Source organism: Toxotes jaculatrix, chromosome 15 (assembly GCF_017976425.1).
Source record: "Toxotes jaculatrix isolate fToxJac2 chromosome 15, fToxJac2.pri, whole genome shotgun sequence".
Classification (NCBI taxonomy): domain Eukaryota; kingdom Metazoa; phylum Chordata; class Actinopteri; family Toxotidae; genus Toxotes; species Toxotes jaculatrix.
Genome location: NC_054408.1, coordinates 2,925,957 through 2,943,474, shown reverse-complemented (window position 1 = coordinate 2,943,474; position 17,518 = coordinate 2,925,957). Strand labels below are relative to the sequence as shown.

General features: G+C 43.4%; 1 protein-coding gene across 2 annotated transcripts in view; it reads left to right on the top strand.

Annotated features, from left to right (window-relative positions):
- raph1a (Ras association (RalGDS/AF-6) and pleckstrin homology domains 1a) overlaps positions 1-17,269 on the top strand; it is a 57,186-nt gene extending 39,917 nt beyond the window's left edge. For both annotated transcript variants that reach the window (XM_041057606.1, XM_041057605.1), the window contains 11 exons: positions 840-917; positions 2,376-2,450; positions 3,670-3,754; positions 7,473-7,594; positions 7,777-7,842; positions 8,203-8,346; positions 8,463-8,573; positions 8,840-8,938; positions 9,528-9,648; positions 10,015-10,145; positions 11,555-17,269. In XM_041057606.1, the coding sequence (XP_040913540.1) occupies positions 840-917; positions 2,376-2,450; positions 3,670-3,754; positions 7,473-7,594; positions 7,777-7,842; positions 8,203-8,346; positions 8,463-8,573; positions 8,840-8,938; positions 9,528-9,648; positions 10,015-10,145; positions 11,555-13,939 (3,417 nt within the window). In that variant the 3' untranslated portion in view covers positions 13,940-17,269. The remainder of the gene's footprint in view (positions 1-839; positions 918-2,375; positions 2,451-3,669; positions 3,755-7,472; positions 7,595-7,776; positions 7,843-8,202; positions 8,347-8,462; positions 8,574-8,839; positions 8,939-9,527; positions 9,649-10,014; positions 10,146-11,554) is intronic.
- Positions 17,270-17,518: the final 249 nt, after the last annotated feature.

The window sequence follows — 17,518 nt, the reverse complement described above, 5'->3', positions numbered from 1 at the left end:
ACTCCATCATTTTCTTGAAGGCTGACATTTTATCTCTGAGTTGTGGAAAACACTTTTTCACGTCTCTGTTCGTCCTCTAGTTTTTTGGCTGCAGTGGCAGAGAAACACTGGCACACCTTCCAGTCAGTGTGTGTTTGGCAAATTTGGAAAATCATTCTTCAGAGAGACAACCGATCTACCAATATGTAGCGTCTGGGCGTTAATCCAGTCCCATTGTCCTGCTGCCACAGTAATGCAGAGATGATGATGATGATGATTATGAAGAGGAGGAGGAGGAGAGGCAGGTTTTGTGCTGCCAAGCAGACGTGTCTGATGATTCCTCAGCCTTTGGGACCCTTGGGCAGTGCACTTCTGTCTTGTTGGGACTAACCTTACACTCCTGCTCATCCTCGCATTTCTGTCTCCCTTTCAGGAAACTATTAGCATGATAAAAGATCCTGCTGGAAGAAGCCTAATTAATCAGGAGTAATGTGTTAGGACAAATATTTTATTTTTTTTATATATTTTTTTAGAGTACACAATTTTATTGTATTTATTTGATGCAAAGCAGACACAGAAGTGTTGGTTGTTCGAGAAAAATCGACTAAAAATAAAGATGAATTCCTGTTGGAGGAATCAGGTGGGTGAGAGGACAAGTGGATTTTAATGAGCATGTGTGTCCTTAATACGGGCTGAGAGAGAGAGAGTTGCAGGAATGTGTCAGTGCTGTTAGTTTGTTTTGACTGACTGGTGTTTAATTTCTGTTGTTGTCGTCACTGTGTGTGTGTGTGTGTGTGTGTGTGTGTGTGTGTGTGTGTGTGTGTGTGTGTGTGTGTGTGTGTGTGTGTGTGTGCGCGCAGGAGGAGCAGGCTGCCAAGCTCAAGGCAGAGAATATCCGAGTGGCCTTGGAGAAGATCAAGGAGGCCCAGGTGAAGAAGGTGAGTTCAGGTCACACACACAAGAAAGATGGACATTAAAGAAATATGCGTTGTGTATGTGTGTGTGTGTTCAGGATGTGTGTTGGACTATCCGCATGTGAGTCTGTGTCTGGCACGTGTCCAGCGGACTCAGTTTTCTGGGTCAGGTCAGTGTTACTCCACATTGAAAGCTCTGGTCGATAACAGCTGGGGTCAACACACACACACAGATATATACATGTATATACACACACACTCATACAGAGCACTTAACATAATGACCATCGCAAGTTAAGTCCCAATCCCACAGAAAACGGAGAGACTGGATTGACAATCTGGATTCACCACACACGCAGACTGAACTGCCAGCTACCTGTGTGTGTGTGCGTGTGTGTGTGTGTGTGTGTGTGTGTGTGTGTGTGTGTGTGTGTGTGTGTGTGTGTGTGTGTGTGTGTTGATCCTGCACAAAGCTCCAAAAAAGTGACACACACATTCACATATACACATATATAAAGCAGCATCATTTAAGACACAGTGGACGATAAAATATATCAAAAGATAATAACATGAAGAGACCAGTTGTCATTTCAGTTTAATCCAATCATATGAAAAAACAAAACAAACAAACAAACATGGATACACCATTTCTCAAAAACCTCATCAAAATTACATGGAAACTGGGACATAATTATGTAAATTATGTCCCAGTTTCTAAGTTTCATAATTTACACACACACACACACACGTATAAATGCACTTTTACAACTGATGAAAGGTTTGAACATACAAGTATCAAACACTCAAAGTTAACACACAAATGCTAATGCTCAATGCTAAATCACACTCCTCAATTATCCGTGTAAATATATCTTTAATTTCAATAGCCAAACTTAATTAGGGCCATAAACTGCAGGTAACCATAGCAACAATACTTAGTTTCATCCTGTGTTACCACACTATATTAATATCTTATTCTATGTTATGTCACTGTGAGGCAAAGCAAACGTCCAACTCGTCTGTAAGTATGTAACTGTGGTTGTGTGTGGGAGTTGGTGGGGGGAGTGTATGTGTGTTTCCATACATGCATGCATGCCGTGAGATACTGTTGGCATGCATGCATAGGGATAGTTAACTCCTTTATCCCTGTATGGATGTAGACACATGGTTATGCATTACTGTACATCTCACTGTATGGGCTTCTGTTGAAAGACTGGTTGAGCACAGCTGAAAGAAGCGCGATCCTCCTCTTACAAACAATCTGGAGTTTGTTTCTCTCTGAATAAGTGAAAGTGATGCAGTCACTAATTATTTCATGTGTTTTTCTACAGTGATGTCTTTTAAACCACAAAGGTAGAACTTGGATTATTGTAATAGTAAAGTAATATGCAAAGAAAAAACCAGAATCAAGAATTAGACTTGGAAGTGTCATAACAATATTAATGTAAAGCGTCATCTTCTCTCTTTCTCTTTCCTTCATAGCTGGTGATTCGTGTTCATTTGTCAGACGAGAGCTCAAAGACCATGATGGTGGATGAGAGACAGACGGTCAGACAGGTATGCCTCCAACCCACATTACAGCTGTAGTACTGCTGCAGTAATAGTACTGTAAAATGAGATTAGCAGTAATTACCATTTGTTTGTAGCAGCAGTTATACTTATTATTACCACCCGTACCATAGCAGTACCACTGTCATAGTGTAGGGCTGGGTGTCGAATTCAATACTTCCTAAGGTATCAACCGAAAAATGCCATTTAGTTCAACATCGAATTTCGATACCTAATGGGTTAATCGCGTCAACGTCAGTGAGCCAATAAGCTTGCAGCGTGTTTGACGTGCCAAGTTCAAAAGTGCTGGTGATTGGCTGTTTGGCTCCGGTCATCCGGGGAACACAGTAGTTTACGCCACGCCCACAAAGCCCACAAAGGAATGCGCGCGACGCGAGGGCTTCGCTTGAGCTACGTAGCTGACGCTGTCGCGAAGCTGTTAGCTACGTGTGTTTGGGCTACGTAGCTCACGCAAAGCTGACAGCTTCGCCACAGCTACGTAGCTCATGCGCTGTTTATGTTTGTTTGAGTTACGTAGCTTACGCGAAGCTCTCGCGTCGCGCTCATTCTTCCGGCCGCAATCCGTGTACAATGTGGAAAAGATCCAGAGCGTGGCTCCATTTTAGCAGCACTGATGCTAGCAGTGCACAATGCAAGATGTGTATAGGGATGAAGGACTCTCTGCCAATGATTTCTGACTTGCCAACAAGTTATCTCTGTATGCGAGCAACATCCACACCCTCAGGACGTACATGTTTTACTGCTGGGGACACTGTTAGATATGCTGATTGTTCTAAAGAAGAATTGCTGAGTGATAATGGTATGCTGCAGTAAGCCTAATATACTGGCTTGAAACTTAATTTTGCACTGAAAACTGTTTGCACTGGTTCATTTTGTCGGTGACATTTGTTACGTTGTACTTTTTTCACTTTTTACTTTGCATGTTTTCCGTGCATGTATGAATGAAAAAGTGCAGAAACAGAAATAAAACCAAAGTTTTTCAAAGTTGTGTGTAATGTAGATTTTCTGTTTCTATTTCAATTGGTATTGAAAAAAGTGTCGTTCAGGAATCGTTATCAAAGATAGGGTATCAGAATCGAAAAGTTTTGAACGATACCCAGCCCTATCATAGTGTCATAAGCAGCTGTGGCACCAGTATCATTAACAGTCACAGTAATGGCTCATGAACACTAGAAGTTCTGTTACTGCAGAGTCTCCTGTTCTTCAGGTTCTCGACAGTTTGCTGGAGAAATCTCACTGTGGCTACAGTCCAGACTGGTCACTGGTGGAAACCATCAGTGAGCTGCAGATGGGTGAGCAAACACACACACACACATACATACACTTACATGCACACACAAACCTTGTTGATGCCCAGAGGGAACCTTTGGTTGTTGCAGAAATTATTCAGAAATTAGTCCAGATAAACAGAAACAAGTGAGAATTAAATGATCAGAAAATCAGTATTTAAAATAAAAATAAGGATAGAAATAAAAATAATGTATACAGCATACAAGAGCACTTAAAGACAAAATTACAAGGCAAGTAGTATATACACACAGGAACTCAAGACTGGAGTGGCGCAGTACTGTATCAAGTGAAGTGACACCATGGTGTTAATAGCAGCAAAGTACAGCACATGCAGGAGTGATATGATACTGAAGCTGCAACTAACAGTACATTAATCAAGTATAAGAAAATGAATCAGCAGATATTCTGATAATCAGTCGATTGTTTCATTCATTCTCTGGTTTCAGCTTCTCCAACGTGAAGATTTTCTTATTTTGTCATGTATCAGAGTAAATTGAACAACTTTAGGTTTTATTCATCAAAGTCATCACTGTGGGCTGGCTGAGAAACTGTAAACAGCATTTTTTTTTTCATTATTTCTTTTAAACATTTCACAGACCAATCAATTAAATAAAAATAACTGTCAGATTAATCCATTATTGAAATGTTAGAAGTTAGTGGCAGACTTAAATGATACCATCCACTATAACAGCATATACAAGAATAGCATATCTGATAATTAGGGTTTGTTTATATGAGTATAAAAATGTAATTTATAATGCAACAGAACATTAAATATTAATGCATTAACCACAATATATTAACATGATATATGACTATACAATGTAGCATGGAATAGAAACACATGTTACACGTTACCCAGCAACAGATTTAAGTCATTTCTAATGGCTTTACAAACAAAGACAGCGACGCCTTTTTAGTGACACAATCTGATTTAGCAAACAACTAATTGGACACAGAGCTGAAGTGAAACTCTTTCTTGATATCCAGGTGCATTAGTGCATGTGTGTTGAGGGAGGTGCATTATTGGTGCATGGTGCCCAACACTGACTGTAAGACAGAAAAGACATTCAGCCACAAAGACACACACACACACCTCCCTTGGGTGTGTGTGTGTGTGTGTGTGTGTGTGTGTGTGTGTGTGTGTGTGTGTGTGTGTGTGTGTGTGTGTGTTTGCCAGCACACACTGTACTACGAGCTTCAACTCCACTTAACACTCTTTGACATGCACATACACACAGTCTTTATGTAGGTCCGGTGCAGTGAAGCGTGTGATCTAACCCACATCTTCAGGGCCTCTGCTGAACATGCAGTTACCATCGTTACGAAAGAGAGAGAGAGCGAGGGAGAAGGTAAAGTGTAGCTCGTTCTGCCGAACCTAAACCTTTCCTCATTTATACGGATCTGCTCCACCTGAGTTTCTGAAACCTGGACTGAAAGAGAGGATTCGGCCTGAGGAAGATTTAAATTGGCCCCTTTGTTAATTAAGGGAGTGAGGGCAGTAATTGGTGTCTGTATCTGGGGGAAGAAGGGGGAGGGGATGGGGTGCTGGCATCATCCCCTACACATACAAACACACCAGCAACACCAGGCCCCTGCTGAGTGCCCTTTGGCAGGAGACTGACTTCCTGTCACACTGTAACCTCTGACCTGCTATAGCTTACCCTGCAGGAGATAAGAGTGTGTGGCACATGATAATGATCAGAGAGAGAAGAACAAGTAGTAGTATAATAGTAACAATAGAACCAGTATTTGCCATTATAATTATAAATGATAGGACTGCAACTAACAGTTATTTTCATTATCAATTAATCCTTTTGCCTATAACATGTCAGAAAATGCTGAAAAAAGTCCTGGATAATTTCCCACAGCTCACTGTGATGCCTTCACACGCCTTGTTTTGTTCAGCCAACAGTCAAAATCCCAAAAATGTTTACTTCTCTATCATGTGGCAAATAGTAGCATCAAATCTTTTAGGGGTGGTGAAAAAAATCGATTATTGTGTGTTTTTTTGTTAATACACAGCAATGACTTTCCAGTTACTGGCTGTCATACAGTATTTAACCTCAAGGCGGAGCTGTTGAGTAACAGTCATAACAAAACACCCTCTAACAGAACCAGCGAGCGAGCTTACTAAGCTAGAAAGACGAGAGACGCGTGAATTGGACGAAGAAAAACCATTAACCTACAACCAACCAATCCATCCATCCGTCTGGTTTAAAAGCGAGCGTGTGGATGCATTTTGGTTTTCATGGCAGACGTTTTAAACACGTCGACAGGACGTACGTTGTCTGCAAACTTTGCCGCACTAAGCTAAAGTACTGTGGCAACATGAAGGCTCCAAGTTCGAACCCCGGTCTGAGCTCTTCTGTGTGGAGTTTGCATGTTTTCCCTGTGCCTGCGTGGGTTTTCTCCGGGTAGTCCAGCTTCCTACCACAATCACAAAAACATGCACATTAGGCCGAGAAGGGCCACGCAAATGCAAACGTTGCAACACAAACGCCAAAGCCACAACACAAATGCAAAACCCTCACAATGGAAGTAGTTACTTTCTGGTTACGAAGTGGAGAGACGGCTGGCCTGACCGCGGTTCTTCCGCTTCGTAGCCAGAAAGGAACTACTTCCATTGTGAGGCTTTTGCGTTTGCGTGGTACATTTGCGTGTACCCCGGTGAAAGACTACATCCAAAACGAGTGAAAAATAATAATAATTTGGAAGTTACAGATATACTACACATAACTGAAGGGGCTTTGAGACGTTTCTCAGTAAAAGTTGAGAAATTCAGCAGCTGACTTTTTTTGATGGTGCAATACGTTTATGGCGTATTTTGGTTTACTGTTGTCAAACGGAAACTCAGTAATCGATTGGTAATAGAATCGAGACCTCAATAATAGTAATCGAATCTAATCAGGATATTGGACCGATTAACCACCCCTTAAAATCTTTACATTTGAGAAGCTGGAAGCTGCAAATCTTTTATGTCATGTCATCTGCAGCTTATCTGGGTCTGGGCTCAGGCTGACTCCCAGTCCACAATGCACCGAAGTCCTACAGTTCCTCATCTAATGTTGTGTTTTTAGTTGTTACAAATTGCTGTTGGTAAGTGAAACCAACCCACCAGGTAAACATAAACAACGTATCATGTACTGAAGCAATAAAACAGGACAGTAAACATATGTCTAAATACTGACGTATATTACAATGTCAGTATTTAGGTGCTGACTAAATACATCTGGCTACAATTTAAAAAAAAAGACACAGGCAGTTTCTGTTAATGAGGACAACACAATAGTCCTCAAATTCAATGTGGGTCACAGCTGACATGGTTTTGTCCATTTCAGTCCTCAGAGGAAAACATCTGAAAGGCAGCTGGAGTGTGAGACACTGAGTTCAAAAGAGAGAAACAGAGGGAATGAGGGCAGCAGATTGCCACGAGCAATGTTTCCTCTGTAGAGCAGCGAGGAGAGCAAGGTTATGAGGGCCCCGCAGGAACAGTCTTCTTCATTTTCCAATTTATGCATTTACAAACAAATAAGAATCTGTGATTTAAAAAAAAGTGGTCAAAACCAGTTTTTGACCACTTTGAGGACACAGTAGCTGGTGAATTTGACAGCAGTGTGTGTGTCCAAAGTAAAAAATATGATCTGCGTCCTAATGATTTTTCTGCTTTGACTTGAATTAACTGAAAGTCACCTAAAATAACTCATTCACCCTGTGCAGAGCGGATCTTTGAGGATCATGAGAACCTGGTGGAGAACCTGCTGAACTGGACCAGAGACAGCCAAAACCGCCTGATGTTCACGGAGCGCATTGAGAAGTATGCTCTGTTCAAAAACCCCCAGGTAAGATGAACGCATGCGCACACACACTCACACACACACACACATACACACACAACACATGGGAAGCTTCACCAAATCTTGTATAATCAAAAGTATACACATGATTTGGTTGTGCTAACCAGCGACCTGCCTCTCCTCTCCTGCTTCTCCATTTTGTTGTTCCTGCTTCTTGTGTCCTGCAGAACTATTTGTTGGGGCGGAAGGAAACATGTGAGATGGCTGAAAGGAACAAGGAGGCTCTGTTAGAGGTTAGTCTGTTTTCTCCTCTTGCACACAGCTGCTTCCTCAAATGCATCTTCACCCAGAAAGTCTCTGGAAAGTTTCCATCTCAGTCTTGCCGGTGAAAACCAGGGTCCCATGGCGTGTGCACACAGTTTCAGCGACAGTCTGACATGATCTCTTTTTACTGTTCTCAACTGTTCTGTTGTAAGCCACTGGTTTATTTTTCCTGCCACTTTGCATTTTGCTTAATATCCATATAAAAATAGATGATACTGGTATAAAAATCAGCAACAAAATGAAACTGAGTTTATCTGAATTAGTAGGAGACAATAATCCTTCTCGAAATATAAACATTATTTAGTTTTTTCTGTGTGTGTGTGTGTTAGGAATGTTTTGGCGGCAGCTCTGTCTCCGTTCCTGAGATGGAGGGAGTGTTGTGGCTGAAAGAGGATGGGAAGAAGTCGTGGAAGAAACGCTACTTCCTGCTAAGGGCCTCTGGCATCTACTATGTCCCCAAGGGCAAGGCCAAGGTGTGTGTAATGAAAAGAAAGAAAAACAACAGAATTTTGTTTAACTTTTTTCTTCTTTTTTTTTTAAACTGTAAAAAAAAACAAAAACTTGAAATTCAATGTGTGTGTTTGTGTAGGCATCCAGAGACCTGGTGTGTTTTCTCCAGTTGGATCATGTTAATGTCTACCACGGCCAGGACTACAAGAGCAAGTACAAGGCTCCTACAGATTACTGCATGGTGCTGAAGGTACATTCGCACACACACACACACACACACATACGGTCTTGCAGTGCCACACTGTGGTGTGTTGGAGTAATTACACATCCATTTCAAAGAAAATACAGATATTATAGCAACAAATAGAATAACAACATCTTTAATGTATTAATACTGCAGTACAATAAATACATTATAAATACTAACTTTAGAGTGTTTGTAGCAGCAAAAGTGACTGCAGTTGTAGTAACCAGCAGAGTATTCTGTAGAGTAATACATAGTATGTGTGTGTATAGCACCCTCAGATCCAGAAGAAGTCGCAGTACATCAAGTACCTCTGCTGCGATGACGTCAGAACCCTCCAACAATGGATCAACAGTATTCGCATCGCCAAGGTAACGACGTGTCCTGTCGGTAAACATTATGTTGCTGTGCCATGCAGTACCATTACTGTATTGACCCAAATATGAGACTGTATTATCTTGTCTGGAATTAGGTTTGAAAATGTTGGTGTCAGTCTTCAATTTGAGAACTAAACAATGAAGAAAGTACTAATGAGACACGGTTTTCTACAGAGAGCGAATTAGGGGTTATTAGTTGCTGGCAGGTGTTTTCAGTAAGTCTTTCAGAGTTCGTCAGCACTAAAAGTGTTTTTGTCAGCTGTGCTTTACCTGCAGGAGTTTGTGAAAGCAGGTGTAATGTGCTTTGCTCCCATGGAGGAAATAGATTTGTTAAGAGTGAAAGTTCATAGCGTCTCCAGACGTCTTTACAGCAGAAATGAACCTGGGAGAAAATCTGTGAGACCACCAAGAATTAGGTCTGTCACGAATGATAAGTCTCCAAAAGTTTTACAAAGGCAACTGGACTTGTCAACTAGTGTTGTCCAATATTCGGGCCAATGCAATAAAACCTTACAGAATCGTGCTGCTTCAGTGAAGTTAATGTGTTTGTGGTTATTTTCCTGCCTGTCTGTCCATCCATCAGTATGGGAAGCAGCTGTACATCAATTTCCAGGAGGCCATGAGGAGGACTGAGGCGGCCTACGATTGGTCTTCCCTCTCGTCTTCTTCCATCAAGTCAGGATCCAGCTCCTCGAGCCTTCCAGGTCTGTCTCTCTGTCTTGTTTGTAGAGCTGCAGCAACTGATTGATCTTATTGAATATCGAAATTCTAATAATGTTCGTTGAACAAAAGACGTTTCAAGGTTTTACACATCAAATGAGTAATCAAGAAAATAATTGTCTGACAAATCAATAGTAAAAATGATAATTAGTTGCATCGCTACGTGATTGAGTGAATTCTCAAACAGGTTCAAAGGCTGAAAGTCACACAGATATAGCCAAAATGAACCACAATTATTTTTAAATATGAACACTGTCCATTAACGAATATCAATTAGTCATCAACAGAATAAGAATCATCATCAGTAGTAAGAGTTAAACAAAACTTACTTCTGTTTGTCCACACGTCAGAGTCCCAGTCCAACCACTCCAGCCAATCGGACAGTGGCGTTTCAGAGATGGCATCAGCGGGCCACACCCGCTCCCAGAGTGTCGTCAGCTCCATCTTCTCTGATGCCTGGAGGAGAGGAACGCAAGGAGAGGTGTGAACACACACACACTCAATCCTATCCTTTCCCGTCATTGTCCTGTTTACTTGTGGACTATTTTTCCCATGTGTCCCCTCTGCTTCCCTGCCAGTGGTCAAAGGTGAAGGGACGTATGCCAGTTCCTCTTTGTGCAGGAGGAGGAGGGAGTGGAGGTTAGACAGGAAGTGATGTAACAGGCATGTTAACAGTTTGACTGCAGCTGAACTGTGGATTTGTTCTAACCTCGTGGTGTGATGGAATGTCCTAACCAACAAATAACATGACAGAAACTGACATTTAGCCCACGAATAGCTGAACACAGTTTACTAAACAGTTTAAGATGTTGATGCAGCGGTTTAAAACACAGCTGATTGTTAGATTAGTGTTAAATTTTCCACATCCACATGATTTGTTCCAGACAACACAGCTTTAAACCTGTCCTAAGCCTTATGCTACAGCTGACCGCTGCGGCCGATGAATCTGAATCAGCTCAAAATATCTCAGACTAAATTTTACATTAGTTGGTTGGTTGGTTGTTGGTTTTGTGTTCAGATAGATGGACTGACCTTAGCTGATCCATGGTACCTCCTTCAGTTTCTTTGCGGAAGCCAATGAGAAATGGACAAAGCTCTACTAGTAGGACATCATGATTGTGATTGACTTTATTCGATGTTACGATGTGTTTGGAGTTTCAGTGGCTGTGTGTGCTCTGACTGCACTGATTTGAGTTCTTGCATCTGGTCTGGGGATGGGGGTTCGATAGAATTTTATTGAATCTGGATCCAAGTCTGAATCCACACACTTCACTGGGGGGCTGTGCTGCAGCCGCTGAAGCCATAGAAGCTAAAGTAAAAACAAGACAGTGAAAATAGAATAAAATATTAATTATACTTTATCATTTAGTGCATATGAGCTAAATAAATCGCTGATGTTACACCTGCACAACGCACTTAACGTTACCTGAAGGCGAACGTGTTGCACTGTTACAGATCACAGAATATGGTGTGACACTGGGAGGAGACTGAATCTCAGCATTTGTCCTTCTGAACTTATCAGAAATGTCTGAGTTATCACACGTTTGTTTATGTCAGTCTTTTTTTTCTCTCCCTGATGCCTGTAATGTAGAGACTACACAGAGAACACAAAAGAACAAACAACAGATTCAGTTAGGGATTTTTTTTTTTGGCCAGGGAGCTTAACAAATCTGGGTTTTTTGCCAAATTGGAACCAGGTCTAAAACGGAACAGACTGTCGGAACCCATCCCTAACCGTGTCTTCGATTGTTTGGTTTTCAGAAACATCACATTGCTATTGTTAAGTACTTGTTGTAATTTTGCCTCTTTTTCTGCCTGTCTGTTGTCTCTTCACCGCCCTCTCCTTCTTCTCCTCCCACTCCTCTGCTCCGTCTTCACTTCTCTCTCCAGATGATGAAGATCGACCCTATCAGTAGGCCTATCCCTCTCCAGATACCTACCCTCTCACCCCAACCCCTCCCTATCTCTCAGCCTCAGACCCCACCCTCCCGGACCAGCTACACTGACGGCCTCGTCCAATCTGAGGATTCCTCCCCATCGCCGCCCTCGCCTCCTCCACCTCCACCTCCTCCCCCCGTCGCAAGTGTGGCCCATCAGCCGGCACCTACCTCCTCATACGTCAAGTACAGCACGCTGGCTCGTCTGCAGAGCCAGAACCAGACCAGGACACAGCCGTCAGGAGCCGCCCCGCTTGCCGTTCCCATTCAGTCTACCAAACCTAACTACAATACCCTCCCAGCCGCTTACAGCACCTCCCCTCCGTTACCACCATCCCCCCCACCTCCACCTCCACAAACAGCGCCAGCTCCTGGCTCAGCCATGGCCGCATTGAAATTTGGTCCATCAAGCCCCTCTGCTCTCCCGCCACCACCCCCACCAGAAGAGGAGCTGCTGGAGCCCTCTTACCTCCCACCTCCTCCACCAGAGAACCTGGAGGCCAATGGGTTGCCTCCTCCTCCCCCTCCAGAGCTCATCCCCAACTCCTGCCCTCAACTCTCCAACACTGGCCTCCAGCAGTTCCTGGCACAAAAGTTTCCCAACATGGTGTACGACTTTAGCCCAGCAGTACTCGATGATAATTCTCCTCCTCCTCCACTTCCAGCTGAGCTTTCCCCTCCTGCCTCTCTGCAAACTCTCCGGCCTCTGTCACCCAGTGCTCCCCCTCCTGCACCTCCCAAAACATTTACTGGTGGTTTTCCCCCTCAGACTGCTCCCAAACCTTCAGGTCCCTCTTCACTTCCAATTGCCCTCTCACCTGTGTCACCAACACCTCCCCATAGTGGCCACGGACCGGTTAAAAAGCAGCAAAGCTTCTCAACAGGACATTCCCCAAATCAGCCACCTCCCACTCTGCCAAAGCAGCACAGCCTCTCCTCCAAAAACCTTGCCCTCTCTCCTTCTTCTTCCTCTTCTTCTGTCTCCATTGCGGCAGCTACCTCCTCTTTGGTCAAACAGATCGTCAATCAGTTCCCAGGAAGTGCCGCCCCTTCCTCTCTGCCTGCCTCCAACTCCATGGAAGGATCCAAGTTCACTGCTCCTCAGTCTCCTCCTGCGGTCAAGGCCAAACCTAAATGGCAGCCAGGAGGCGTTGTGGCACAGTCCCCAGAGTTCCCCCCACCTCCTCCTGACAACTCCCTGGCAGATTTTCCTCCTCCTCCATCTTCATCCTCCTCCAAGACGGGCTCCCCTATAAAGAAGTCGCCCTCCACCTCGTCCACAGGATCCACCAAGCGAGGGCCTCCACCAACCCCACAGAGAGCCTCCTCCATCCGGTCCAGTTCAGGCGAGACTCAAGATGAGAGGCCAAAGAAGGTGGAGAGCCTGGTCAACAAATTTGGCCAAGCTCCTCAAACCAGTACCTCATCTAACTCCTCATCAGCGACTGGGTCTCCCTCAAAAGATTCCTCTGTGCTTCCTGCTCCGCTACCTAAGCCGGGGAAGCTGAACTTGGCGAACCTCCCTCTGGCCCTCCAGGGCCTTCAAACAGGCCAGCACCATCAACCGTCTGACTTCCCATCTCCTCCTCCCCCACCTCCCCCCTCCCAGCCTTCCCACCTCGACTCATCTCCCGACTACTTCCCGCCTCCCCCCAGTGACTCTGAGCTTTTCCCTCCTCCTCCCCACCCATCAGAGTTCCATCACCCCCCTAAAGTCGCTGTGGTGAATCCCCAGCCTCAGATGCAGCCACATCAGCAGCCACCAACTTCCTCCTTGTCGTCATGGAAACAAGGCTCACTGAAAAAGGGTGCAGTCCCTCCTCCAACACTGAACCGGCGAACCAGCAACACGATCCAGTATGAAAATACAACTTCACTGCCCCTCTCACCACCTCCTCTGTCTCAGACACCACCTCCGTCCCTGTCCTCGTACTCTTCCTCCTCCTCACCTGTCCCGCCCACCTCCCCGAAATCAGCAGGGCCAAGCTCCCTGGCACTAAAGCCACATTTCCTGGAAGACCTCAACCGCACCCTAAAGAGGAAGTCAGTGTCTCGCCACGGCTCACTCACCTCTTCCCACCTCATCTCCTCCTCTAAGATGGAGCCTGTGGGCACCATGGACGACATGGCCCTCCTCCCGCCACCCCCTCCGGAGCTCCTGCAGCAGCAGCAGCACCAGCAGGGTGTCCGGGGACACTCCCACACTTTGTCTCGCCACCACACACACTCCCACTCCACCAAACATGCCAACATCTCAGGCTATGCAACGCTGCGGCGAGGCCCGCCTCCCGCTCCTCCAAAAAGGGACCAAAGCACCAAACTGACCAGTGAGTGGTAGGGAGCAAGGACACTGGGTGGAGCCTAAAGAACTGAACTGACTGTTTAGGTCTCATCGTTACTGCAGAGAAGAAATAATCAGTGTCTGTCTTGACTTGTCCGTCGTCTCTCCTCATCCTAAACCATCCACCCTTGGATCTCCGAGCAAGTAGCAAGCCGTGTTTCCTTCTCCTAATCTCAGATTATGATTGTTCCTATTATCCTCATTATTACTATCATTACCAGTACATGTTTAATCCAATGACATGCGTAAAAATATATATATGTATATATATCTGTATACAAGCAAGCCAGAAAAATCACCTATCGAGCTTTTTTCACAATGTCTGTGCAGCTTTGCATTGAAATATACAAAAGACGACTTGAACGACAACGGCAACAGAGACAATTTGCTGCAAAATAACTGGTACTGCATGGAGCCGCGGCAATGGAAGTAACGCTACCGATGAAGGGAAGGACGGATCAGTGGAAGGACGTGAAAGTGAGATGATGTGTACAGAAATGTTGGGGGGTGGGAGGGGGGCAGGGCACTCTTAGAGGGAGCATTGCCATTTATTTCAAACCTTTTTGTGTGTGTGTTTTTATATAAGATTATTTAATACTGGAAAGATAGTTATTATAATTATTTTAAGTTTTTAAGAAGTGTCAGAAGAGAATGAGTTTGACTGGACATGGGTCTGTATTCTCAAAATACGTTGAAGTGTTGACCTGGTCTGAACACGTTTCTTTAAAATCACAGCGTCATGACTGATTGGTTGGTGACTCCACAGGGAAAAGACTCGATGCTTAAAGTGATTTTACAGATACTTCTTGTAAATCAGCTAGAGAACCACCATGTAAGGTTGTGCTCAGATTACAGGTTTACAGGTTTTTAAAATCTGAACCAGTTTTGAAATCAAATTGTTCTAAGAAAGATTATTACAGTCATTATAGCAGAGGGAAAAATACATGTGTTGTTCTCACGTCTTCCCGTCCCTCTGCCTTTTCTTCCTCTCAGCTGTCCAAACAGCCCATCCAGATTCACGTGTTCATTTCAATCAGATTTGAATTATCTGCACTGCCCCAGATGGACTGGACCAGGGCCTCCTGTAGTCTGAGCTCAGCCTTAACACATCAGTCACTCCACATATTCATGACAGACATTATTACCACCCTGTTTTAACAGACTCTGTTCCATTAATTCATCAGTGAGTCAGGCAGCTTTGCAGTTGGTGTTTGGTAGCCTGTAGACCAAGCAGCTAGTCAGCTACAACAAACTCTGTCTGAAAGAAGGTGATCATCAGTTTGCTAGTCAATAAATCAGTCACGTGTTTGTGATCTTAACGACTGGTCAGTCACTTTGTTAGTTATTAAAGGTGTGAGTCCACTTAGCATCTTTAGTGATCAGAGTAGCCGTGAGGAACAAGTGCCTGAAAAACAAAACGCCCAAACTGCTCACATCATATCCTGCACAAAGCTTTACCTTCAACGATGCCACCTATTAGGCTTCTGAAATTTTGAAGCCGGGAGTTTAGGTTTACCATTCACACACTGCCATGTTGCCAAAAACACAATCCTAAGGAGGAGCTGATGAGAGACAGCAAGCAGCTGTAAACATGGTGAGAGTAATAGGTTTAGACACCTGTCAGCGCAGAGAGAATACTGTCTCCTTAATCATCATGACAGCTCATATTAGAACAGGTCAAGGTACATTTGTAAACCAACACTTAAATCCATTGGGTGCACAATTAAAAAACAACAAAGTTTTCCTCTAGCGCCCCTCAGGGGTCAGTATCAGAAAACACGCTATGGCAGACGACAGTGCCCAGAGGCCTCGTGCAAGTGCAGGAGTCTCCTGTTAAATTCTTTACATTTGCATCTAGGGCTGCAATTAACAATTATTTTCATAATTGATTAATCTGCAGATTATTTTCTCTATTAATCGTTTGTGTCTTGTCAGAAAATAGTGAGAAATGCCCGTCAATTTCACACAGCCCACCCTCACGTCAGCATACGTCTTGTTTTGTCTGACCAACAGTCCAGAACTCAAAGTTCTGTTTCTTCCTAAAATTTTAATTTATGTTGTTGTACCTTTAAACTCCTGCCTCCTTCATTGTGATACATGTTTTTGGGAATGAGCGACAAACATTGAGCCTCTTGTGCATCTTTTAGCCAAATTTCAACCAAACTGTGTTTATATTAAAAGCTGATCTCATTAACTGATTAGTCAATCCACAGAAAATTAATCTACAACACAACAACAAAAACTGCAGCACTTTTACTATTTACAGGGTTTTTTTAAGCTTTTTTTTTACTGTCCATGTTAGTAAATTCAAAACATTTGGATTTTGTACTGTTGGTTGGACAAAATGAGTTATTTAAATATGCCCACTTCTCTCTACTGACATCAACCTAAAGTGCTTTGAGGTTCCCAAACAAAACAGGAAGACTGCTCTTCTAAGGGAAAAAAAATAGAAACAACAGCTGGTGCCAGCAGGCAGCACCCTAAAAGCTGTGGCACTTAGAGATACAGCCTGAGTCACTTTGGTAATCGGCTGTTTAGCTTTTCTAGTGTGTCAGTGCATAATGTTAGGTATGATTCTGGGTTTTAGCAACATGTTTGAAAAATGTTGTCTTAGTAAGGTAGAGTCATGTTAGTTAGCCGGTCAGTCAGTGGAGCAGCTACATCACATTAGACAGCCAGCTGGATGAAGCCAGTCGGTTAAGTAGCCTGCTGTTCTATCCAAACATCCTTCCACACACACTTATAGCTACAGAAACATTGTCTGTCATTTTAAAGATATAACTGTGTCTAGATCAGCTGTTAAAGGCTCTATCAGTTCCTTGTCATCTTTTTTTTTTTGCATTTAATGTGCACCTGAACTTAGATCTGTTTCCTGTTTTAACCTCTGTTGCAGCCACTAGATTAAAACTATCTGCATGACATGTCACCACCACCGGTGCAACAGCACAGATGCCAAAAATGTAAGATTACTGCCCGACTATTTTTGATTTTTAATGTGCAATCGTTTCTGCTTTTGAATTAATCTGACTTAATTTTATTGTGTAATTCTGGTAACAAAATGATTTCGGTTCGTTTTTACATCAGACTCGTCTGTTCTGTGATATTGTCTGAAGGGAGAATTCATCTGAAAGAAGTACTTCCTATGCCCACTGCCCTGCAGGAAAATAATCACAAGGCCTGGATCACGGCGTGTTTCAGTGACACTCAAGAGCAACATACAGTTTAAAACTGATCAATGTCTTGAAATGTCTTTTGCTGAAGGACACCCAGCAGACCACGTGGCTGTTACTGGTGTCAAACCTGCTGTTGCATTTAAAATAAAGGAGAAAAATGAGTCAAACCGAAGTGCAGAGTTTTTTTTTTTACATCAAAATGTAATAAAAAACGTCATAGTATAGTAAGGCGTCAAAATCGGCCAAAAAAAGTCAAAATTTTGTTTGACCTCAAAATGTCATAAAAACATCATAGTATAGTATTGCGTTTTTTTCGGGCAAAAAAAGTCAAAATTTTTTTTGACCTCAAAATGTCATAAAAAACGTCATAGTATAGTAAGGCGTTTTTTTCAGGCAAAAAAAG